The 25832-nt window shown below is 46.0% G+C and overlaps 1 protein-coding gene across 1 annotated transcript in view; it reads right to left on the bottom strand.

The window, feature by feature from the left end:
* Positions 1–21253, bottom strand: part of gtf2a2 (general transcription factor IIA, 2) — a 71329-nt gene extending 50076 nt beyond the window's left edge. Inside the window, exon 1 of the mRNA XM_078532603.1 lies at positions 21090–21253. Coding sequence (XP_078388729.1) covers positions 21090–21179 — 90 coding nt within the window. The 5' untranslated portion in view covers positions 21180–21253. The remainder of the gene's footprint in view (positions 1–21089) is intronic.
* Positions 21254–25832: the final 4579 nt, after the last annotated feature.

The raw sequence follows: 25832 nt of genomic DNA, 5'->3' as shown, positions 1-25832 counted from the left end.
TCCCTTAATTCCCTGAGAGACCAAAAATCTGTCTATCCCAGTCTTAAATGTGTTCAAAGATGGAGCATCCACAACCCTCTGGGGTAGAAAATTCCAAAGATTTGGAACTCTTTGAGTGAAGTAATTTCTCCTCGTTCTAAATGATCGGCCCCTTATCCTGAGACTGTGCCCCTGTGTTTTAGATTCCCCGACCAGCAGAAACAATCTCTCAGCATCTACCCTATCAAGCCCCTTTAGAATCTTGTATGTTTCAATGAGGTCACCTTGCATTCTTCTAATCTCCAGAGAAAATATACCCAATTTTCTCAGCTCCTCATCATAGGACAACCCCCTCATCCCAGGGACCAATTTAATGAACCTTCACTGTACCGCCCCCAATGCAAGTATATCCTTTCTTAAATGTGGAGACCAAAACTACTTCCAGATGTGGTCTCACAAAAATCCTGTACAACTCTAGCAAGGCTTCTTTATTCCTATACCGCTTCCCCTTGCAATAAAGGCAAACATGCCTATTGCCTTCCTAATTACTTTCTGTACCTGTGTGTTAACTTTTTGTGCTCCATGTACGAGCATACCCATCAACACTTAAGTTTCTCACCTTTTAAAAAATATTCAGCTCTTCTATTCTTTCAACCAAAGTGAATAACTTCACACTTCCCTACATTATAATCCACCTGCCATTTTGTGGCCCACTCACTTAACCTCTTTGCAGCCTCTCTGTGCCTTCTCCGCGCCTTCTCCGCGGCTTACCTTTGCACCAAGCTTTGTATCATCAGCAAACATTACTCTCTCTCTCTCTTCATCTAAGTCATTAATATAGAATGTAAATAGCTGATGCCCCAGCACTGACTCTTGTGGTCCTCCACTACTCACTACCTGCCAACTTGAAGATGTCCCATTTATGCCCACACTCTGCTTCCTGTCTGTTAACGAATCCTCTATCCATGCTAATACATTACCTCCCATTTCATGCACATTTTACCTTGCCTGTTGTGTGACACTTTATCAAAAGCCTTTTGGAAGACCAGGTATACTACATCTACTGGTTTCCCTTTACCTACCTTACTAGTTGCATCCTCAAAAACTTCAATAAATTTGTTAAACAGGATTTCCATTTAGTAAAACCATATTGATTTGTTCTAATCCTACTAAGCTTTTTAAGTGCAATGTTAACTCTTCCTTAATAATTAAGTCCAGCATTTTCCCAACAATTAATGCAAGGCTAACTGGCCTGTAGTTCACTGTTTTCTCTCTCCCTCCTTTCTTGAAAAGTGGTGTAACATTTGCCAACTTCCAATCTGATGGGACCATTCCCATATCCAACATATTCTGGAAAATCACAGCCAGCGCATCCACGATCCCTGCAGTCATCTCCTTTAGGTGTAGGTCATCAGGCCCTGGGGAAGTGTCAGATTTTAGTCCCTTAAGTTTCTCCAATACTTTATCTCTGCTGACATTAATTTTCCTAGTTTCCTCGCTGTTTTTAGTCCCTGGTTTACCGTTTATTTCTGGAATGAAACTCTTGTCTTCTGCTGTGAAGACCGACACAAAATATTTGTTCGCTGCTTCTATCATGCTTCATTCCCCATGATAATTTCTCCTGTCTCTGATTCTAATGGACCAACATTAACTTTAACAATTCGCTTCTTTTTTATATACTTATAAAAGCTCTTACAATCTCTTTTTATTTTACTGGCTAGTTTCCTCTCTTTTTTTCCTTTTAGCAATTTTTTGGTTGTCCTTTGCTGGTTTCTAAAGAAAATGCTGAAATTAACTGCAGATTCTCAGTGATGTTATGATTTTACTCACCAACTAAAATCAAGTAATGATCTGATGAAAGGTTACCGACCTGAAACGTTAACCCTGTTTCTCTCTCCATGGTACTGCCAGACCTGCTCAGTACATGCAGCTTTTGCTGTTTTTATTTCAGATTTCCAGCATCTGCACTCCAATTAGATCATGGCTGATTATCTACCTTAATACCACTTTCCTGCACTATCTCCAATCCTTTGATGTCATTGGTCTCCAGAAATCTATCGATTTCTGTCTTGAGTATGCTTAATGATTGAGCTTCCACGACCCTCTGGAGTAGAGAATTCCAAAGATTCACCACCCTCTGACTGAAAGAATTCCTTCTCATCTCAGTATTAAATGGTCTATCCCTTATCCTATGATTATGTTCCCTGGTTTTAGTCTCACCAGCCAGGGGAAACATCTTTTCTATATCCACCCTGTTACGCCCTGCAAGAATTTTGTAAGTTTCAGTGAGGTCACCCCTCATTCTTCAAATCTCTAGGGAATACAGACCCAGTCTCCTCAATCTTTCCTCATACGACAATCCCGCCATCCCAGCGATTAATCTGGTTGCCTCCATTATGATTTGCTGTACTTGTCCCAGTTGTAAACAAGGACAATATTTGTATCACCCCATTATGCTCAGTTTGCAGTTGGACAATCTAGGGCGGCCAATAGCTCCATGGAAGCGGCCTCCCTGTGAGCAATCCATGGGGCCATCGAAGGCTCCTCAGTGCGAAGAGAGACTGACAGGCAGGAAAGGCAGTCCCATTTGCTCACTTGGCCCCTCTAAGTTTTTATTTAAAACTCACCGTGCTGAGGCACCCTCACGTTCTCTGACATGCCTCAGCAGTGCCCACCTCTCTAGGTGGGGCTGCTGAGGCTTCAGAGCTGACAGCCCCCTGATTGGGCCAGCAGCATTTGGAGGTCCCCGCCATCCTTAATTCAACACTGAGCTCAGAGTGGGAGAATCGGGTGTTGTCTCTGGGAATATCCCTTTACCAGTTTCCCTGATGACAAGTGCGAGCTCGGGTCCCAATTTGCTCCTGACATCAGCGCCTCGAAGCCTGGGGAAAATTCAGCCCAGTGAGTGAGTCAAAATAAGGAACTCACTGCAACTGTTCTAGATTTTATTTCCCATTTAGAACTTCTACTTCTTGTTCAGAATTTCCCATTTCTGGTTCTGACCTACCTTTCCACAAAATGCGTACACACAGAACCTCTAATGGCCACTTTACTTTGTATTATTAATCAAAGGACCAGCCACTTCATTAAACTGTTGACAGGTATGGATCGCAATATATCATTGAGATACACTTCCACTTTGAATCATAGAACAGCACAGAAGGAGGCCATTAGACCTGTTATGTCTGTGCCAGCTCTCTGCAAGAGTAACTCACCTAGTGCCACTCACCCGCCTTTTCCGCATAGGCCTGCAAATCTTTTTTCTTCAGCTAATTACCCAATTCTCTTTTAAAAGCCACAACTGAATCTGCCTCCATCACAGTCTCAGGAACAGCATTTCAGATCCCAACTACTTGCTGCATACAAATAGTTTCTCCTCATGTCTCCATTGTTCCTTTTGCCTATTACCTTAAATCAGTGTCCTTTGGTGGAAGGATTGAGAACCAACGGGAACCATTTCTCCCTGTTGACAGATTTTGATTTGTGAACTTGATTTTGAACACGTCTATCAAATCTCCTCTTAATCTCCTTTTCTGAAGGAGAACTGCTCCAGTTAGTCCAATCTATCCACCCAACTGAAGTTCCTCCTTCCTGGAACTATTCTCGTGAATCTTTTCTGCACTCTCTAATGCCTTGACCTCTGTCCTAAAGTGTGGTGCCCAGAACTGGACACAATACTCCTGTTGAGGCCAAACCAGTGTTTTACACAGGTTTAACATAATTTCCTTGTTTTTGTATGTCCCTATTTACAAATCCCAGGATCCTGTTAACCTCTTCCTCAACCTGTTCTGCCACCTTCAGTGATTTATGTACATATAACCAAAAGTCCCTCTGCTCCTGCACTCTTTATATTGCCTTTCTTCGTTCTTCCAACCAAAATGAATCACTTCACATTTCTTTGCATTAAATTTCATCTGCCACGTGTCTACCCATTCCACTTATGTCCTCTTGAAGTTTATCAATATCCTCTTCACAGTTCATAGAGAAGAACTTTGAAAACAGAGTTCATGAAATGTGCAAATGTGACGTGAAAATAACTTTTTCACACAGCGAGTGGTTTGGGCCTGGAATGCACTGCCTGGAAGTGTGGTGGAGGCAGGTTCAATCGAGGCATTCAAGAGGGCATGAGATGACTATTCGAATAGAAACAATGTGCAGGGTTTATGGGGAAAAGGTAGGGCAAAGGCACTAGGTCATAATGCTTATTTGGAGAGCCGGTGTAGACACGCTGAGCCAAATGGCCTCTTTCTGTGCCGTTAAAATTCTGTGATGAAGCTTATCTGATTGAGGTTTAACCTGTGGATGGTATGAGGCCCCTGGCTCGAGTTTTCTCAAAGTCAGATTGCTTGTGAATGTAGCCCAGAGTGGGTGGTAAACTCTAAGACTAAATACTGGCACTTCAGGCAAGATACTGTGAATGCTGGAAACCTGCAATAAAAACAGAAAGCCCTGGAAATACTCAGCAGGACAGACAGCATCTGTGCAGAGGGAAACGGAAGCGGGATTTGGCACGGAGGCGATAGCCCCGCCCACCAACTGGAAAGTCCAGGAGAAGTCCGCCTCCGCCTGCCCTGGTAGCCACAGCATTTTACACGGTTCAGGGCCATTTGTTCCTGATGTCATGTCCGACACCTCTGTGAGGCCAGATGTCATGCCACCAAGAGCTGCTAGCCAATCAGATGGCCGACAGCTCTTCAATCCCAACAGCACCTAACTCCGGTGACCATTGCTTTAAGAATTTCCCTACTTGGTTTCTTCCCCTCCTCTGTGATAATTTATCCTGTGAACCGTGTCTCCACAAACTCTAGCAGCCTGTTACAAGCAGCAAGTTGAATGATGGTAAATTGCACCTCATAAGGTGTCAGCTATAACTCAATGGGCAGCAATCTCACCTCCGATTCAGAAGGTCATGTGTTCAGATCCTGCACCAGGAACTTGAGCTCAAAATCTAGGTTGATACTCCAGAACAATACCTGGGGAATGCTGCATGACTTTTAGATGATACGTTAAACATTGAGGCACCTGCCCTCTCAGGACCATTTGACAGACTGGTTCTGCCAAGGGCCATGATAATGGGTGTAATTCACATGGAAGACACCACAGGGACTGCTCTTTGTAGCCAGTGATTTTTTTTCCAAGATTATTTGTCAGCTGCATCATTCCATCAGCTGTCGAGATGGTACTGCTTCGATTCTATTTCAAAACCAGTTCCAACCTCCCCTCAGTCACCATCCAAGTCCCTCCTATCATCCTCGAAGCTCACCATGTGTAGGTTTTCCTCCCTCTGATCACTCTCCTGCCTACCCCTTTAACCCTGGAGCCCATCGCCATTGTAGTCGATATCCCTCTACTCTCTCCTGAACTGTTTTCTGTCGATGTCCCCATGCCCCATGTCGACATCACCCCTCCCCATCTTGAGGCCCTATGCACAGTGACCTACCGAGAACCCCCCTCCCACCTATGAGGCTATTGCGTGCCCCCCTCTTACTTACCATCTCTCCATTTAGATTACAGATGCCTCCCTTGACCGTGACAGTGCCAGGTCACCAACCCCCAGGACCCAAATGTGTGAGAAACTGACCACACCCTGCACACCATGTTGCGCACAACTAACACTGCAGACTGTCCCCTCCATGGACCGGGATCAAGGCACCTGTGTCAGGTATAGCCCTATAAAATGGTCTGCACTGCCCCAGGACTGTCTATAAATTCTGGCTCCGACACTGTACTGCTCACTGCCCTCACTGACTCACAATTATTCCCCTCTTCGTTTAAAACACCCATCTTCCAGTCATGTGTCTCTGTCCACCCCCTTCCCTTCCATGCTCCAGTCACCAATGCCCACAGTCATGTGTCTCTGTCCACACCTTACCTTCTGGGTTCCAGTCACCACCCCGCCCCATCCAGTCAAGCATCTGTCTTCCACCCCTTTGCTTGCCTCTGTTCAGCCATCCTTCCCCCTAGACAAACGTCTGCCTTCCACCCCTCCCCTTCCTGCCGGTCTTGCCTGAGCAGCCTTGGCATGGAGTCAGGGCAGTCATGAGATCAGTGCAGTGAAAGGTAGGTGAACACTGTGTGTGTAAACCTTAAAGTGCAGGTCGCCAGATGCACGCCACTTATATCAGGCCGTGAATCAGACTGGTCTAATTACCCGCTGACAGGGCAATTAGATTTGGAATGTGAATGTGAGCCAGGCGGGCTGGGTTTTTAATACATATTCATGAGATGCAAAGGCAGTTGCTGACTTGGAGCCGCGGGAAACTCGACCCTCCATGAAAGTCCAGAGGGGAATCTTCCAACTAATTTTCCCACTGGGAGAAAACTGACTTTTGCCATCACTGCAAATTTTGTGCACCCACCCACCACGAGTCCTGCCCTGGCAACACTGGAAAATCCCTGCCAGAGGAGCCTTCCTCTCTGACCACATCCTCATGTCCTCCCACTCAGCCCAACTGCTCAAAGGATTGATTGAACGTCTGAGAGATATCAGATGTAACACCTCTCCCTCAAAGGTGAAAGGCCATGACAGTCCCTATTGGACAACAAGACCCAGTAGCAGCTGAGACCATCACATCTCCTCCCACTAAGAAGTAACTTCAAACAAGATAAGACAACAATGGTTTGCCTTTATATGGCACCTTTAATGGAGTAAAACATTCACAGAATCAGACAAAAATTTGATACTGAGTTAAGTAAGGTGGTAATAAGATAGGTGATCAAAAACTTGATCAAAGAGGTGGACTTTAAGGAGCATGATAAAGGAGTGGTAGAGAGGTGGGGAGATTTAGAGAGGGAATTCCAGAGCTTAGGGCCCAGGCAACTGAAGGCACGGCCAACAATGATGGAATGATTAAAATCAGGGATGTGCAAGAGGCCACAATTGGAGGTGTGCAGAGGCATTGGAGGGTTGTGGGGCTGGAGGAGGTTACAGAGAATTGGGGGTGGTGGTGGGCAGGGCGAGGCCATGGAGAAGTCTGAAAGTAAAGGTTGAGAATGTTGTAATCTACACTAGCTAGCTGCATTCCCACAGACGGAGGTAGTATAATTACTAAGGGGAGTTTTTTTAGGTTCGTCATTTCCCAGCAGAAACCACTCTCTTAACAGAAGCTACTGAAGAATTTTATTTTCTTTACTTTTTAAAAGAAGATTCTAATCTTCTTTTATTGTGAAAGAGCCAGCGATAGAGAGGAGGAAAGGCATTCAGTCCAGCCCAACCCACACCACACAACTCCCCAGACAGAAGTGGTGTGTGGGAAAGTCAAGGACAAGATTGGGGCTTGGCTGAGTTTTCCAAAGTCGGATCACCGGCTGATTCTTAAGGACCCGATTTTAACCTGGGGTGGGAAACAGGGCTACAATCCATCCAGCAATCCCTCCAGAATGTGAGGCCCAGGCCTAACATTCCCTCATGGACTCTCATCTGAAGCCAGCGGGGAGGGTGCTGATGTCGACAGGCGATAGCAGGAATCCACACAGCTGTAGAATCAAGGAAATACCCCTGCAAAGTATGTGAGCAAGGCATGAGGCAATAGGGAGGGGTGGGTGAGGAGGGGACGTGGAGGGGACAGTGGAGAGCCCAGGTCAGGGGAAGTCCTTGGTCTCCTGATGAGACCAAAAGGAACATTTGACCATGCTGGTTGCCAGATTTGGTGAGGTTTTGATCGGCTCAGAATTAAAATCGCATGAGCTTTTCCCCATGGTGTAGGTAAGCCCTCATCTTGTCTTTGTATCTTCACTTACCAATGGCAAACCATTGCAGTTCTTTGCCACGCATAATTATGGACCATTGCAATCGAAGCCCATAAAGCATTATACCTAAAGGAGGAGGAGGATCCTCACTTACATAGGATATATAGCACAGAAACAGGCCATTCAGCCCAACCAGTCCATACTGGTGTTTATGTTCCACTTGATCATCTTCCCATCTTTGCTCATCTAAATCTACCATTATTTACCTCCATTCCCTTCTCCCCTTTGAAGCACAGCACCTCCAACAGGGCCTCAATTTTCTCCCATCAGGTTCAATGTCAAATGGTTAAAATCTCAACAGATTTTATATCTAGTGGAGTGGTAACCTTTGACTGAAGCAGGGTTAGAGACCAGGGAAGATTTGGGCCTGACCCTGCTGAGGTAAATCATTCCTCATCTAAACCTCATTCATTTTCCCCTTATTTGTATCCAGCATTTCCATTTTATTTTATTATTTTTAGTTAAATACAAAACTTAGGAGAGGTGGGTATACGTACAGACAGAAGAAGATGATGGGGAGAATAGACCAGCTCTAACAGCTATCAGGATAGCTGGAGTATTATGACTGGACATTTCTCTGCCTCTCACAACCATCTCCCCCACTCCAATCTCCCCCTCCACCCCCACACTCTCTCCATGTCCTATCCACAACCAAGTAGTCTTCTGGGAGGGCTAATGAAAAACAGAGAAAAAACCCAAAGGTGTCCACGCTGAAAGACTGGGAGATTTGGTGGTAATGTGACTAGACTAGTATTAGCCTGGGGACATGGGTTCAAATCCCACCAGAGCAGCTGATGGAATTTAAGTTTGATTACTTAATAAATATCTGCAACGGTAAATTAGTCTCAGCCAAGAAACTGTCATTGATAGTTGTAAACACCCCTCTGGTTCACTAATGTCCTTTAGGGAAGGAAATCTGCCCTCCTTATCTGGTCTGGCCTACATGAGACTCCAGACCCATAGCAATGTGGAAGACTCTTAACTGCCCTCTGAAATAGCCTAGCAAGCCTCTTTAGGAATGGACAACAGATGCTGGCCTTGGCAGCAATGCCCACATCCCATGAAAAAAATAAAAGCAAATGCAAAGCTGGGCTCTGGTGGGAGGATGTATTGACAGCATGATAAGCGGACAGAGCCAGTTTGTTTATTATAAATGTCTGCAGAGTGAGTTATAATGGATAAAGTTCATCCACAAATCTGACAACAGTCAGTCAGGTTTTGTAGACGGAAAGTTCATGAAGAGGTAAGATATTGAATATTACAAGGATTGGACAAAATAGAGGTTTGAACCACTAGTAGAACCAGTTGAGGTCAGACCAGAGTTGGGTCACCATAACCTTCCTTGCTTTTGGACCCTAGGGCTCTATTTATAAAGCCCAGGATTTTAACCACTTTCTCAACACTTTCCATGATTTGTGCATATATACGCCCAGGTTTCTTCGTTCCTGCATCCCCCTTTAGAATTGTATCTGTAGAATGGAGACCTCGCTGCTGCCCTCTCTGTTGGGGGTGTTACTTCACGAAGTTAGTTTGCAGCTACTATAGTTGCTTGCAGTGAATGCACATGTTAGTCTTTTCTCAATGCAATATATGACAGAAAGGTGACAACAAGGATGGGGTAGAACTCTTTTCCCTTTCATTTGAAAAATTGAGGACTGAAGAACATTGTGATGCACTTTTTCAAACTTCTAAAGTTGATTTGGGGAAGTTTGAGCGAATTGAAATAGGCTTTGTGTATGTACATCATGTCCCTTTACAGCTCAGTGAGTCAGCATGTTATGCAATTGATAAAGATGGAACAGAACACATATTTGGCGAGAATGGTGAAATTTAGCCCTCAGAAAGAGGAGTTGTGTAATTATAAACAGAGGCTGAAAACTAATAAAGTAGGAGATGAGAATAAAGTAAATGTTTTCCTCGCATGATGGAGCTACATGCTTTTGATGTAGCTTTTAATTAGTGTTGTCCATGAGACCTCAGTACTATGGACTATGCTGAAATTAATGAGATCCTGGACTCATATTATGGCATGACTAAGAATGACATTTGGAAATTACACTGAGAGTTGCATCCCGTCAAAGAAAACAGTTGTCCAGTGAGACTATTGCAGATTACATTCTCGAGTTAAAGAAATTCTCTCATCGCTGTTGGTGGTATTGCGTAAACTTAGAAATCAACCTTAAGGACACATTCATATGATGTCTAAAGAACAATAAAACCCAGGCCGAGCTTTTGAGTAAAGGTAATAAGTTGACGTAGAAGAAGGCCTGTGCTGAGGCCATGGACATGGAAATGGCAGAAAGGGATAGTTGCAAATTGCAAGAGAGTTCTTTTCCTGAACTGGCAGGGGAGGTCCACTGGATTTCAAAAGGAATCAGGCTACGGCAGCCAAGTTCACAGCCTCAGAGTCAGAAATTTAGATGTTATTGTCGCCATGGTAGCCACCAACCATCTAAATGCCTCCATTTGCTCCAGGTCACAGGAATGCACCAAGTTGGGGTTGTGGTCAATCGAAAGCTTGCTCAGGAGGCTGGAAATCGGTGCACATATGATAGATATGGGCCGGGATTTTCCGTGCCCCCCCCGACGTCAGGCATGTTTGGTGGCGTGAGCGGACAATATCAACAGTGTGAAACCAGTTTGCAATCATCTGCTCAGCCCGCTGACAGTGGGCCACGTTTCCCACCATCGGACATTGGAAACCTCATTGTAATACATCTGCATATTATTAGGCCAGCCTGCCGGAATCGTTCCCCTCCCCCACCTGCTCTGGATCATCCATCCTTCCCGCTGACATGTTTCACAACAGCACATAAAAAGCATGCACTTGTCGGGCTGCTCTTTGAGGGGAACTCAGAGTTGAGTACACAGCAACAATGTGCAGCACTTGCCAGGGTCGCCTTTGGACTTCAAGCTTGAGGAGCATTGGTAGTGGGGAGTGGGGGGGCGTGCAAGGGCTGCCTTACAGTTGAGGCGACATGGCTGGGGCGGGGGGGAGTGGCCTGCCGTTGGAGAAACTTGTATAAAGTGACCATTCCTCTGCAGCTGAGACAGTTCAGGCGCAGCCTCATTGATATGATTGGAGTCAGGCCTCTAGTTTCTCTGCCCACTCAAGCAACGCAGAGGAATCAAAATGCCACCAAGTGCTCCAAAGCTTTTCACCCCCCCAGCACAGACTGCAAAGTCACGAGCATTTTAGGTGGACTGCAGAACAGTTGGACAACTGCACACATCGTACAATCTCCTTGCTAAAGCTGGGCCAAGGAGCAGTCACTACTGGAGGCGCTGACAGCCCCTTGCAATATCCGAATCCCGGTTTGGACCAGTCTCCCTGATGGTTCAAGCTAACAGCGCAGCCTTGCAGTGCGGGTTAGGAGAATGCCTGCACCTGAGCAAAGAGCACAGCATGCAGTCCAATGGGCAAAGCTGCCACCAATCGGTCAGGTGGAGTGGAGCGGGGTCATGAGCAGCCATGCAGTGCACTAATCTATGGCCATTCAAGTAGTGGCCAGCACTATCCAGGAAGCGTTACAGGGCCTTCACACTTAACCAGGACAGGTTCTTAGTACGCCCATGCTAGCCAAATGTCTTTCTCTTTCATCCTGCAGGAGGGGTACAAGAGGATCATGGAGCCTGGTGAACTAGCTGTATGCCTGATGGCCTACAGAGAGCAAAGACAATGGAGGAGAGAGCGACTGAGGCTCCTGGTTGCCCAGAGGCAGGAGCAGCAACCTCAGGAAGAAGGGGCACTGGGGCTTCCGCACACGCTGCCCAAGAACCACAGCCAGCCATCGCTGGCCGGCACCTAGCGACACCCAGGGTCCATAGACACCACCTTTCATTCCTGCAGATGACCAAGAACCAGTGTCGCCAAAGACTGCGTACGTCTAGGGAACTGGTCGGTCACATCTGCGAGCTACTGCAGGATTTGGCGCCACGGGGGCATGGAGGGCATCCACTACCAGTGCTCAATTTCTACGCCAGTGGCTCCTTTCAGGGCTCCATAGGTGACCTCTGTGGGATATCACAAGCCTCCAGCCACAAATGCATCCATGAGGTCATGGATACCATTTTTGTGAGGGCACACAACTTTGTGCATTTTGCCTGGGACTAGAACAGCCAGGATTCAAGAGCGATTGGATTCGCCCAGATCGTGGGTTTCCCACAGGTGCAGGGTGCCATTGACTGCACTCACGTGGTGCTCAGATCTCCATCGCAACATGTAGTGGACCATATCAACCGCAAGGGGTTCCGCTTGCTGAATGTGCAGCTGGTGTGTGACCAACAGAAACACATCCTGCAGGTGTGCGCACGGTTTTCAGGGAGTGTGCACGACTCCTACATCCTCAGTAGGTTTCAGATCCCTGATGTCTTACAGGATCCACAGAAGCTGCAGGTTTGGCTCCTCACAGACAAGGGCTTCCTGCAGGAGACGTGGCTGATGACACCCATGCGGTGGCCTCAGACTGCAGCAGAGCGATGGTTTAATGAGGCTCATGCTGCAACCTGCAGCTTAGTGGAACAGACCATCGGGATGCTGAAAATGAGGTTCTGGTGCCTGGATCGGTCTGGTGGAGCCCTGCAATACAGTTTGCACAGAGTGTCACGCATCGTCGTCATCTGCTGCACCCTTTACAACCTGGCACTGCAATGGGGAGAGCAGCTGGCTGAGCAGGAGATGGAGGAGCTGGAGGTCTCCTCCAATGAGGACGCTGACGGGGATGAGGGTGAGGAGTCCTCGAAGGTGACGATGATGGGGATGAAGCCCTCGCAATGGCCAGATGAGACAGGCGCGCTTAGGAGGCCCTCATAGCTGCTAGATTTGTGGATTATGATGACGACATGCAGTGAGGTGACCCCATAGATCCTCACATTGCATCTTTGAACGTTTGACTCCAGTCTGGCTTATGATAGCGCAAATACCCTCTGTGCGAATGCTCCTGTCGTGGAGACAAGTGGAGGCCCTAATAGTTCCTTGATTGCAGGAGGATGATGACAACATGCAGTAAGGACACTCCATAAATCTTCACATAGCCTCTGAGAATTTCTGACTCCTGTCTGGCTGAGGGCAGCTTGCTTGTGCTCTGTGATCAGGGTCATATCATAGAGATGCAGCCATGAAACTTTAGAAGCATCTGATCCTTTGTCCGCCTTCAGCACCTGAGCCGTTCAGGAGCACAGCATCACAGGTCACAGATGCTGAAGAACTGGGGGCCAGCTCTACGTTAAAGGTGCTGAGAGCACACACAGAGAATGACGGAACTCTGGCACCTGCCCACTACATTCTGGCAGCAATGACAAGCACCAACAAGGTGCAGGCATCAGTAATGTGTCCAGGGAGTGTGAGGTAGGACCATCACTTTGGACTGAAGGCTGCACAAAACACAGAGAAGAGGCCCTGGACTGAGACACCTGCCTTTATTTTATGCAGAACGGTTTCACACCTGAGTGACAAGAACACTGCTCATCTGAAGAATGAACCATAGGCAGAGAGACATTCTTGGGAGTTTGAAACAAAAACAAAAGTACCTGGAAAAACTCAGCAGGTCTGACAGCATCTGCGGAGAGGAATACAGTTAACGTTTCGAGTCCGTATGACTCTTCACCAGAGTTTGTTGACAGTAGTGAACAGTATGTACAAGTGATTGACACCCAGGCTGTGCAACCAATTCTTCTTAACTTTCCTAGCCCTACCGCTACATCTTGGTGCTCCCCGGACAACCACAGCAGAGGTGGAGACAGCCTGCTGACTGCAACACCCTGTCTGTGAGGACTTTGGCAGGCGTCCTCTGGAGGGCAGAGCCGTGGAGGACCCCAGCCTGCTTTCAGGGTCCTGCTGTGGGGCAGTGGCACTCTCCTTGGCCTGTGGAGCTGGAACTGCTGGGGTTGCAGGAAGAGGGGATTCAGATGGGCTGGACACTCCTGGAGTCACCTGGTTGGATGGCCCCGGGGTGTGCACCTGCTGATCCTCCTCCCTATAGGTGCCTGAGGGCCCCAGACTGAGTTCTTGAGGAGAAGGGGTAACTGGAGTGAGATCGAGTTGCCTGGCACCCCTCTCACATACACACTGTTGGAGGGCAACTATGGTATCAGTGATGGAGTTAAGCCCGCGCAGCAGTGCAGGAGTGACGTCCAGGGCCAAGGTCTCCATGATAGCTGCCATCCTACCAGTGTTGACCTCGTTGCTTTGGCATGCCGATGCTATCACCTCAGAGTGAAGGCAGGCGGACTCCTCCATCGTGCTTTGCATTCTGAGGAGTGCAGCGGGCATCCCTTCCTGATGTTGCCGAGCTTGTCTTTGCGGCTCCAGCAACTGTGACATGACCGAGTCCAGAGGCTCATCATCCGACTTGGACTCAGCAAATTTCTGGCCTCCAGCAGTTTTCCGAGTGCTGGACACCTGGGAAGTCCCTGCCTCCACCTGCTGCGGATCAGACAGTGCGACGTGCTCACCAGGTTGTGATCCCGAGGCTATTCTAAAGCTAGGTCCCACCAAGGACCTAAGTGTGCATCTCTGCACTGGTGAAGGGTGTGGATGAGCACTGTGACGGGACTTCAAGGAGGGTGCCTCCAGACTCCTCTTCAGAGGTTTCTTTGGGGTTGGAGGCCCTGGATCATGGACTCCATCGGCTGTTTCCCAGATGTGCCTGCAGAAGCAAGGGGAGATAATTAGTGCACAGCAGTGGCCTGTGAAGCAGGACACATCACTCACAGCATGGTTGCCTGATGGATGTTGCACTACTGGACCCTCACTTAGTAGAGCAGTGCCGACCTCACCGTCAGCACAGGACTGGTCCAGATTGTCGCTGGTCAGCTGGATGGCTCTGTTTTCAAAGTCCATGAGGAACTTGATTTCAGGCATTCCTCCACTTATCTGTGACCTCTCCCTGTTGTTGTGTGCCAGCTTGTCCTGCATGAGTAGAGGTGGAGAAAGCGTAAGCAGGATGCTTGCCAGGCGGATGATAAGTATGCCTGGCATGTATGGGTAGTGAGTGGTCCCATGGACATGATGAGGACAATGACGGTGAGTGTGAGAGAGTGAATGGTGATGTCCCTTGAACAGACAGTGAGTGAGATCCCTGTGGGTGTGTGATGGGTTTGTGAGTGTGTGAGTTGAGAGTGATGAGAAGAGTGACTTACCCTGGTGGAACGGAGGAGATCATTCATCCTCCCGCAGTATTGTCCTATTTTGAAGGGTGTTCGCACTGACCACCACTGCCGCCACCTCCCAAGCCTGGTTGGTCATGCCTCTGCCCACCCTATGGCCAGAGCGGGGTCGAGACATCCCAGTGGGACACCGCGGCATCCAAAATGAGCTCGAGGGTTGTGTCGCCAAACCTGGGGACTGCAGTCTTCTTACCTGTCGTGACATCTTCTCTGTAGCAGTCGTGGAAACACTGAGATGTGAGCATGTGGCTGGGCTTTAAATATGGCCCCTAGCGTGATGAAGCGGCAAGGTGATGATGGGCAGGCGAATGAGAGCTCTCCCCCATGGAAACAGCGTGTTTTCTGGCAATGCATAAGTAATGTGGCGGGATTCGGACAATACGGCATGAAAGCCCGCCATTGTGGCCGGCAGGTAAAATGTCATTTTAGCAGGCCGCTACCGCACTTAGTGCAAATCTGGGACGATTCTGACCGTGGAAACAGAAGTTGATATTATCAAGCAGGAAGATCAAGAGTTGTACTCAACCTTAGAGACACATTCGGAGTAGGCCTAAAGAACAATAAAATCCAGACCAAGTTTCCAAGCTGATTTGGAAGGATTGAGGCCAGTGATAAGGCCACTGCCATGGAAATGGCAGAAAGAGAGAGTTGTAAATTGCAAGGGAATTATTTTCTTGAGCCAGCAGGGAAGGTCCATAGGATTTCAGTAGACAGGAGAGTCGGTGATGTGCAAGAAATCCCTGAGTCACATTCCCTTCTGTAAAAACTGGTGTGAAACTGACTATTACTCCAATAACAGTATTCCACTCTTAGGTCAACTTAGTGTTAGGGTGGAATATGGTGATACATCTTAATTCTTGCCATTGTAGTCACAGGAGGGAACAAAGTCTCCCTGATGTGAAGGAATTGGCTGAAGCAGATATGGTTAAATTGGGCCAAGTTATTTACAATAGGGACCAGTAACAGTATGCCTGAAATTGGAAAAGTGTTAAGAGAGCACAAAGTGGTCTTTGAGCAAGGCAGACCAAATAATAAATGAGGCCTTACAAGGCTGAAGTCAAGGGATAGGGCAATGTACAGCCAACATTTTGCAAGGCTAGGCTAGTGTACGTACATTTAGAAGCTGTAAGTAAATAGCGGGTTAGATTAGAAAGAACAGGGACAATTAAGAAGGGGAAAGTTGTGAAGTGTGTTCAGAATGAGAAATGATCCAACCAATGTTCCTTTCATTCCATGGTCAAACACAAGAAAACCGTGGGAACAAGTGTATGTTGATTTCTTTCAGATGGAAGGAAGAGTACCTTGTTTTGGTCGGTAGCTATAGCAAGTACATAAATGTTGAGTCCTTGTTGTTGTAAAGAGATTGGGTGAATTTACATATCTAGTAAAGATTAGAGAGAATCTGCAGCCGTGTCATGTAGATCATTTGCTTGAGAGAGGAAATCAGACAAAAGAAGAGCATGATAACCCTCCTTGAGTCCAAAGTGAAAATCAGAACGAAAAGGAAAATCAGAAAGAAACTGAAATTTTGTTGGTATCACAAAATATACCAGTAGAACGAAGTAAACCAGTATCTTTGATTAAGACTAATCATATTGTCTCAGTCCCAACCATTAGGTGAAATTGGTAGCCAAAGTCAAAGTTCAGTTTTGACACAGAGATGTTGAGAGAGCAAAGTCAAGCTCATGGAAATGATGAAGATATCCAGACAGAAAGAAGCCAGATAAGTTAATTGAAAGTATGTAGAAAGGAAGAAGAAAAGATTGTTCTTTTCATTATTTCTTGTCAAATGATGACATTTTTGTTAAGTACATACTGAGGTTAAGGAAAAGCATTTTTACATGTAAATTACTCTGGAAATATTGGTCCTATATGTTTTAGTTGTGATTACAGTAAAAACAAATTTGAAACTCAACCTGTTAAATTTCAAGCATTGTTGATATTGGTTTAGTCATATTATATTCTGGAAAATTATGCACACGTTGCATTTTAGATTTTGATGTACATGTTGTATCTTTTTAAAATGAGGAGGGAGTGTAACATAGATCCCTTTCTGCTATCCTCTCTGTTAGTGAGGTGTAAATAAAATTAGTTTCATAATGGCTGTTTACAGTGAATCCCCATATCAGTCTTTTGTCAGTGCAATACACTGTAGTATCCTTTGATATATATTACCTCTCCTCGTTCTGCCTACCAAAATGAATCACTTCAGACTTCTCTGCAAAAATATCAAAAAGATTTTTCCTAAATTGCAACATGGGGGTGAATTTTACAGCCTCCCGCCAGCATGTTTGAAGGTGGGGGTACACGTAAAATAAAGCAGGTGACCAGACAATCACCTTCCCGCCCTGTCCCCCATATTACAGGGGCTTGGGTAAGGCATCAAGCAGCTTGCCCACCCTTCAGCCTGTCGAGGACCTTAAGTGGCCAATTAATGACCATTTAAGGACCTCATACCACCTCCACTGCTATAATATGTGCGCAGGGGAAGGTGCAATGACGCGGAAGGAAGGCGAGCAGCCCAGCAGGTTTCACTGTAGAGGCAGGAAGGAATGGGGTTACTTCCTTTTGTGGAGGAGGGGGGACCCCAGTGTCCCACGGAGGGGCACCAACACCAAGATGGTACCCCCCCACCCTCTTTGTGCCTCCAACCTGACCTTTAAAACCCAACCCTCTATCCTGCAGCCACCCGCGCGCGCGCGCCCCCCCGCCACCACCCTCACTGGGGCTAATTCATTCCTGGACAAACATTAAGACCAGGAGACATGTTCAGTTCCTCTCGGGACTCCTTGTAATCTCAACAGTGCCCACGATTGTGTTCCGGCACTGCTGGCTGTTCAGAGCTGCTGGCCAATCAGATTTGCTCTTACCTCATTAAGGTCATCCCCTCCCCCACCCCACCCACAGTGTATTATTGCTGCAGGGCACCTCAGATTTAAAGTCGACATCACTTTTCGATTGGGGGGAAGAGGGATATGTCGCCCATAAAATGCACTCCATGGTTTTTTTGGGTATTTTTTAGCCTTCTCAGGAGACTAAGTTGCTCGTGGGTCAGAATAGCAGATGGAACTGAGCTCACCACCACCTTTTCAAGGGCAAATAGGGATGGGCAATAAATGCTGGCCCAGCCAGCGAAGCCCACATCCTGTGAATGAATAAAAAAAAACTGATAGTTTGTAGAAGTCACACTGTGACAGTATGGGACAAATTTAGTGAACCAACTTAGCTCCTTGCATGTATTCAAGACGTGAAAGACACATGATAAATAATTGTTCTTCCTGATACCTATCAGCTCCTGTAAATCTCACACTTGATGTAAAGTATATATAAGAAAAGATATAAGTAGATATAAGAAAAAAACAGAAGATAAAGATATAGAACACACACTCTGAATCATAGATTCATAGACTCTATGAGGAGAAACTTCTTTAGCCAGAGAGTGGTGAATCTATGGAATTCATTGCCACAGAAGGCTGTGGAGCCCAGGTCATTGAGCGTATTTAAGACCGAGATAGATAGGTTCTTGATTGATAAGGGGATCAAAGGTTACGGGGAGAATGGGGTTGAGAAACTTATCAGCCATGATTGAATGGCGGAGCAGACTCGGGCCGAATGGCCTAATTTCTGCTCCTATGTCTTATGGTCTTATGGTCTTACAGTACAGGAGGAGGCCATTCAACCCATCATGTCTGTGCCAGCTCTTTGATAAAGATTTGCAATGAAAACTGCTTCCTTGCTCTTTCTGCATAACTCCAGAAAAAACTCTTTTGCCCTCAAGCAATCATTTGAAGTGGTGAATTCTAATATCTGAACTAACGACCATTCATCCTGTTTACGCTATTGACAAGTATATTTACTGCCACATCAGAGGTTATCTAAATCTGCAGCTGTTGTGACTTGCAGGAAATCTCTCAGCTCAATCAACCAACCTCTCTTCCGCACCCTTTTTAGTCTTGTATGTGCAACCTTGGTTTAATCAATTTAAAATACATTAACTGACACCTCTCCCAATTTAATTGAGGGAGACAATGTTTGAGGTGGTTAAGTGTTTGTACATCAGTATTCCACAGTGCAATGCAAAGAATGCTCTAGCTGACGATCCACAGACCATAAAATTCCTGTTGTATGAAAACTGGCTGAGTTCTTCCGAGAAGCAGCAATCACCTTCTGATTACTACTCCGACCACGCTTTTCTTTGCTCTGAGGCAGTTCCGCATTTCTGGCCAGGACTTCCCAGCCCAGCTTCTCCAGAAATGCAGGGCACACAATCCATCAGAGAACTCCATTGCAGCGGATTAGAGTAAGGGGAACAAAGAAAAGTACAGCACAGGAACAGGCCCTTCGGCCCTCCAAGCCTGCGCCGATCATATTGCCTGTCAAACTAAAACATTTTGCACTTCCGGGGTCCGTATCCCTCTATCCCCATCCTATTCATGTATTTGTCAAGCTGCCTCTTAAACACCACTATCGTACCTGCTTCCACCACCTCCTCTGGCAGCGAATTCCCGACACTCATTACCCTCTGCGTAAAAAACTTGCCCCGCACATCTCCTCTAAAGCTTTCTCCTCTCGCCTTAAATCTATGTCCCCTAGTAATTGACTCTTCCACCCTGGGAAAAAGCTTCTGACTATCGCTCTGTCCAAGCCACTCATAATTTTGTAAACTTCTATCAAGTCGCCCCTCAATCTCCGTCGCTCTAATGAGAACAATCCGAGTTTCTCCAACCTCTCCTCATAGCTAATAACCTCCAGACCAGGCAGCATCCAGGTAAACCTCCTCGGCACCCTCTCCAACGCCTCCATATCCTTCTGGTAATGTGGCGACCAGAATTGCATGCAATATTCCAAGTGTGGCCTAACCAAGGCCCTATACAGCTGCAGCTTGACTTCCCAGCTTTTATACTCAATACCCCTGCCGATGAAGGCAAGCATGCCATATGCCTTCCTGACTACCTTATCCACCTGCGTTGCCACTTTCAGTGACCTGTGGACCTGTACACTCAGATCCCTCTGCCCGTCGATGCACTTAAGTGTTCTGCCATTTACTGTATAATTCCTACCTGTATTAGACCTTCCAAAATGCATTACCTCGCATTTGTCTGGATTAAACTCCATCTGCCATTTCTCCGCCCAAGTCTCCAACCGATCTATATCCCATTGTATCCTTTGACAATCCTCTTCACTATCTGCAACTCCTCCAACCTTAGTGTCGTCTGCAAACTTACTAATTAACCCAGTGACATTTTCCTCCAAATCATTTACGTGGAAGATTGGACATGCCCCCTTTTTATGGCACTAGTATGCCATAAAGTAAGTTTAAATGTCCAGTGTGAATGTTAATGAATGGGTGAGTAGATGAATGAATGAATGGCTAGGGTGATAGGGTGGGTAGGTGGGTGAGGTAAGTGGGCAGGTGGGTAGGGTGGCAGGCAGGTGAAGTGGGTCTGGGGTAGTCAGGTGTTGTCGGGGGGCAGTCGGTGGTTAACGTAGCCGGGATGGTAATCGGAGGTTGGGGCAGTTGGGTGGTCAATGGAGTTGTTGGGTTGGGCAAAGGTCATGAGGGGCAGTCAGGGATTCAAGGGGGGACTCGGGGAACAGTGTGACTGATTGGGGGGGAGGGCGTCAGTTTTGTTGTTACCGAGGAGTTCAACTGGGATTTTTCTGTCTAACATTTCCTGAGTAAAGTACTCAGCACATCGGGACTTCCACGGGGTCCTGACACTCATCTTGGGTTGTACGTCCAGTCTGCGATAATTCAGAGACCGGAAGATCTCAGCCATATGTTTCACCATTTGGTTCAAGTGATTGCTTGAGGGCAAAAGAGTTTTTACTCGAGTTCACCTTAAACTGGGTCAGGGAGGCAGAACGAAGACTAAGGAGTCCGCTTGGTCCCACTGTCGCAGTTTGTCCAAGCAAGCGTCGGATGGCCAATTAGTGCCCGTTCAGCGGGATGGAGGCCAATTAGAGAAGCAAAGGGTGGGGATGCGGTGGGGGGGATGTGGTGGGGGATGGGTGCTCTGCACCCAATTGGCACTGTAGGTCGGAACATGAGGCAGAGGTGTAATGCCGTGATCAGAAACTCGGTCACAGCTAGAATTGTAAATGCAGTCTGCTCTCAGAATCAGTGTTTTTTTTATATTGAAGACAAAACAAGATCATTTTAAAAATAAAAAAAAACATACAGAGGTTTCTACCTTCCCATCAGAAACTGCCTCTCCATTCAACCACGGTCCCAGTGGCAGGTCTTTTCTTCCACTCTTGTACATCCTCGTCATTGCTGCCATAAAAGACTCCCAAACGTTTTCATGCCCAATGCCCAAAATTTAGCGGGCAACAAAAAATTGCAGATGATTGGATCGTTAGTTAACAAGCTCGATAACTTATTCATTATTAATTTAAAAATGTCAGGCGGGCTGTCGATTTCTGGGCCCGCTCACCCTTCATAATTTGTGAGACTGGCGTGATGACGTTGTATTGTCCACACAACATCCCCACTATTTTATGTTCATGTTGGGAGGCGGGGTTGGATGACAAGACCCGACTAATTTGTGTATGTAAAATTTAACCCCTTGTATGTGTTTGAAAACATGGTGAACTCCTCCGTGGGATATAGGCTTCTCAGATATCTCCACCATTACTTCAAGTGAGTCAGTATATACCACTATCACCCCTTAGTCAGAAGATTATAGGTTTGAGCCACCCTCCAGGGTTTAAGAGTACAGTCTGGGTTGATGCTCTTGTGCTCCAAGAGTGTGTCATTGTCTTGAGTTTCTGTCTGGTGATTCAGGGGCATCATTGGTCCTGTCTCATTTGCTATTTTGCTGCAAATTGGAGACTGTTACCTAAATGCAATGAAATAAGCACGTTCACAAAGATATTAAACATCCATTCCAGTGTGACTTTGATGGACTTCATTTGTAGCCAGAACAAAGCTGTGTTTGATAAGGCACTTGATTAAAGCAAACATCAGCCCACATTCCCAATGTTCACTGGGGAGATGAGGGAATTTCCAAGCAAAGTAGAGGAGTTCTCATCAAACGCTGTGAAGATTTGACTCCACAAATGAGTGTTTTTTTTAAATCTGGGATCTTCACATGGAAGCCATCCTGTCGAACAGGGAAAGCTGCAGGAGAGGCTGCAGCACAGGAGCAGACATGTTTGTGTGACTGGGAGGGAGTCAAGTCAGCACATAGGCTGAAGATACAGAGTGGGTTGGAGGGATGACAAAGGGTTCTGAGACATTTCAGAAGCAGAGATGGGATGCCAGTGAGTGCAGGGGTGGGGATGGAGACATATCCACTCATTGGGGGTGGTCATCAGTGATTGTGATGGAGGAGAACATTGACAGAAAGAATAACTTGTTATTCTACAACCCAAAGTGCATTACAGCCAATGAAGTACTTTTTAAAGTGTAGCCATTGTTACATATAGGAAACATGGCACCCAATATCCACACAGCAACAAAGTGATAATGACCAGATATCAGTTTTGATTTATCCCTCAACCAATGCTGGTTGAGGGATAAATATTGATGTGGTTATCAAGGAGAATTCCCCTGCTCTTCTTCAAAATAGTGCCATGATCTTATTTGATTACATTATTCTTAAAGTAATAGGAACTATTTGTTATGAGAATGTATATCCAGGGTGCCACATTTCACTGCTGCACTTATTCATACGCCAAGTCTCGGTCTATCAGTCCAGCAGCCACATGGAAGCACCAACAAATACACTGGACGAAGCTCCAGCATTCTAAGTCTAAAATATGATCATTTATAACTTATGGGAACCAGAAGACATAACACACGTGGGATCTTTTACATCCACCCAAGCAGGCAGATCATTTCAATATCTGCAGAGCTCTGAGATTCAGAGGGATCTGGGTGACCTAGTGCATGAATCACTAAAGGTTAGTATGCAGGTACAGCAGATAATTCAGAAAGCTAATAGAATTATTAATAGTTAGTGGGGATGGAGGAGGGAGTTCAAGATCTAAAGTTGTTGAACTCAATATTCAGTCCGGAAGGCTGTAAAGTGCCTAGTCGGAAGATGTTCATCTTCCGACTAGGCACTTTACAGCCTTCTGGACTGAATATTGAGTTCAACAACTCTAGATCTTGAACTCCATCCCCACCCCCTTTCCGTTTCTTCCCCTTCCCTTTTGTTTTTTCCAATAATTTATATAGATTTTTCTTTTCCCACCTATTTCCATTATTTTTAAATCTATACCTTTTATGCCCTTTTAGTCTTATTTCATCCCACCCCACTAGAGCTATCTGTACCTTGCGTGTCCTGCCATCCATTCTTAATTAACACATTCTTTTAGATAATATCACCACCTTCAACACCTCTTTGTTCTTTTGTCTGTGACATCTTTTGATTATCTGCTCCTATCACTGCTTGCTTGTCCCTACAACCACCCCACCCCACCCCCCACCCCCACTTCTCTCCCCGCACCCCCACCTTAAATCAGCTTATATTTCACCCCTCTTCTATTTTTACTTAGTTCTGTTGAAGGGTCATGAGGACTCGAAGCGTCAACTTTGTTCTTCTCCGCCGATGCTGCCAGACCTGCTGAGTTTTTCCAGGTATTTCTGATTTTTGTTTTGGACAGGTTATAATTGTATCCACTGGAATTTAGTAAAGAGGCGACTTAATTGAAACATTTATGATCCTGAGGAGTCTTGACAGGGTGGATGTGGAGAGGATGTTTCCTTTTGTGGGAGAATCTAGAACTAGGGGTCACTGTTTAAAAATAAGGGGTCGCTCATTTAAGACAGAAATGAGAAGAAATATTTTCTCTGAGGGCCGTGAGTCTTTGGAACTCTCTTCCTCAAAAGGCGGTGGAAGCAGAGTCTTTGAATATTTCTAAGGCAGAGCTAGATAGGTTCTTGATTTTCAAGGGGGTGAAAGGTTATCAGGGGTAGGCAGGAATGTAGGGTTGGGGTTACATTCAGATCAACCATGATCTGGCTCGAGGGGCCGAGCGGCCTACTCCTGCTCCCAATTCGTATGTATATATGTATGTCTGTCTCATCTGAAAAAGGAATTGGAATGTCGGATCCATCTGCCCTGTTCTTGAACTCTTTCAGAATAGTTTTCTGCTTAATTGTATAACTGAATTTCTTCACCACTTAAGGAATAATTCTTTGAACTTGATGGTTATATTGGCATCCAGTGCGATTTTTGTTACAGTTGTAGTTTGGCTTGGACTCTATGAGTTTCCTGGACATGGAGGTTGTTAATTAAGACTGTTATCCTGAAGTGACCACTTCACTATTCCCCCCAAGGCATGGGTGTCTGACCATTAGCTCAATGTTTGATTCATTGATAATAAATTCTAAAATGCTATGTTCAATTTAAGATTTGGCAAAGATTTCAGTTCCTTTGAAGCACATCAAACAAGATCAATAATATGGAACATCTGTTCCAGTGTTATTTGATAACACATACTCCAATAGTTTTTATATATTTGAGTAGATAATTAATAAAGTTTAGGTTATTATATTCCTGTTGATAGGTTTCAGGAGCATTATTCATTATTGAACTATATTAGAGGGTTCTTGTTGAATTTTTGTCTCCTGGTTTAAAAATTTAAGTCTTTATTAATAAGCTTCAATCATATTTGAAGGCCCCTTCACCAAGTTTCAAGGCTGCCAAATATGGACATATTCACTTTGTATCGTTCAATGACTCTGTGTTTGAGCATGATTCTGCTTACTATTGATGCTCACTGTGCTTGATTGGTTTAGCCTGGGTATAGACTCAGAGAAAAGTAAACAAAGCTGTAGAAAGAGCCGGAAGCTAGAGCTAGAAGTATGGAGTAGACATTTTAAAGCACTGTAAATTAAAACTGTTGCACACATATAAGCTGGTGTGTCATCTCTGCACAGGTCTGAGATATGAAATATACAGCACACTTCAAATCAAAAACCTGCCTAAACTGAGTGCAAAAATCAAGGGCCAAAACTCCACTATTGAGGAAGTGTTGCACTGTCAGAGGTGCCATCTTTTGGATGAGACATTAAACCAAGGTTCCTTCAGCCTCCTCGATTGCATGTAACAGATCCCATGTCACTATTTTAAAGAAAGGCAGGGATGTTATCCCTGGTGTACTGGCCAATTTTTATCCCTCAATCCACATCACATAATAGATCATCTGCTCATTATTACATTCCTGTATGTGGGAGCTTGTTGCGTACAAAATGCCTGCCATGTTTACTACATTACCACAGGGACTAAACTTCAAAAATACTTCATTGGCTGAAAAGCACTTTGAGACGCCAGGTGGTTGTGAAAAACTCTCTGGCCAGGATTTTACTTTCGGCGTGCGGGGGCGGGCCCAACACGCCGGAACGTAAAATGACGCGTGATGATGTCGGGCGTGCATCCCGATGTCATCACGCTGTCTCGCGATATTTCATTCGGCAGGCACACACCAGAGTCGGCTGTGCGCCCGCCTGTTAAGGCCATTAATGAATTTACGCTGCCCGTCCAATCTTACAGTTGGCGGCAGGTGAAAAGGCAAAGCAGCCTTTGCGTTTTTTAGGAAACCTCATCCACGAGCGGGATGAGGTTTCCTAAAGCTTTTACAACTTAAATAAAAAGTTTCTGTGAAAAATAAAAATATTTCCCATTTCATGTGACACAGTCACATGAGGGGACATGTTTCATTAAATTTTTTATGTTTTCAGATATTCTTTTAACAATCACTTCAATCTCCCTGTGGCAGCTCCGTGCCTTCGGTAGATTGAAGCGCTCATTCGCGCGCACGCGCAAAAGAGCGCTGGACCCGACTCTCCCTCCCCTCCCCCACCTGCTCAGGTACCATTCGTGTTTCACGCTGGGCGGGCCTTAATTGTCCCGCCTGTGTGAAATCGCGGTGCGGAGCCGATTGCGGGCAGCGGTCGGATCCGCAACCGCTCCTGCCAAGCCCGC

This window comes from Cetorhinus maximus, chromosome 30 (assembly GCF_964194155.1).
Source record: "Cetorhinus maximus chromosome 30, sCetMax3.hap1.1, whole genome shotgun sequence".
NCBI lineage: Eukaryota > Metazoa > Chordata > Chondrichthyes > Lamniformes > Cetorhinidae > Cetorhinus > Cetorhinus maximus.
The sequence above is the reverse complement of the archived record's forward strand: the minus strand, read 5'-3'. Positions and strand labels throughout refer to the sequence as shown.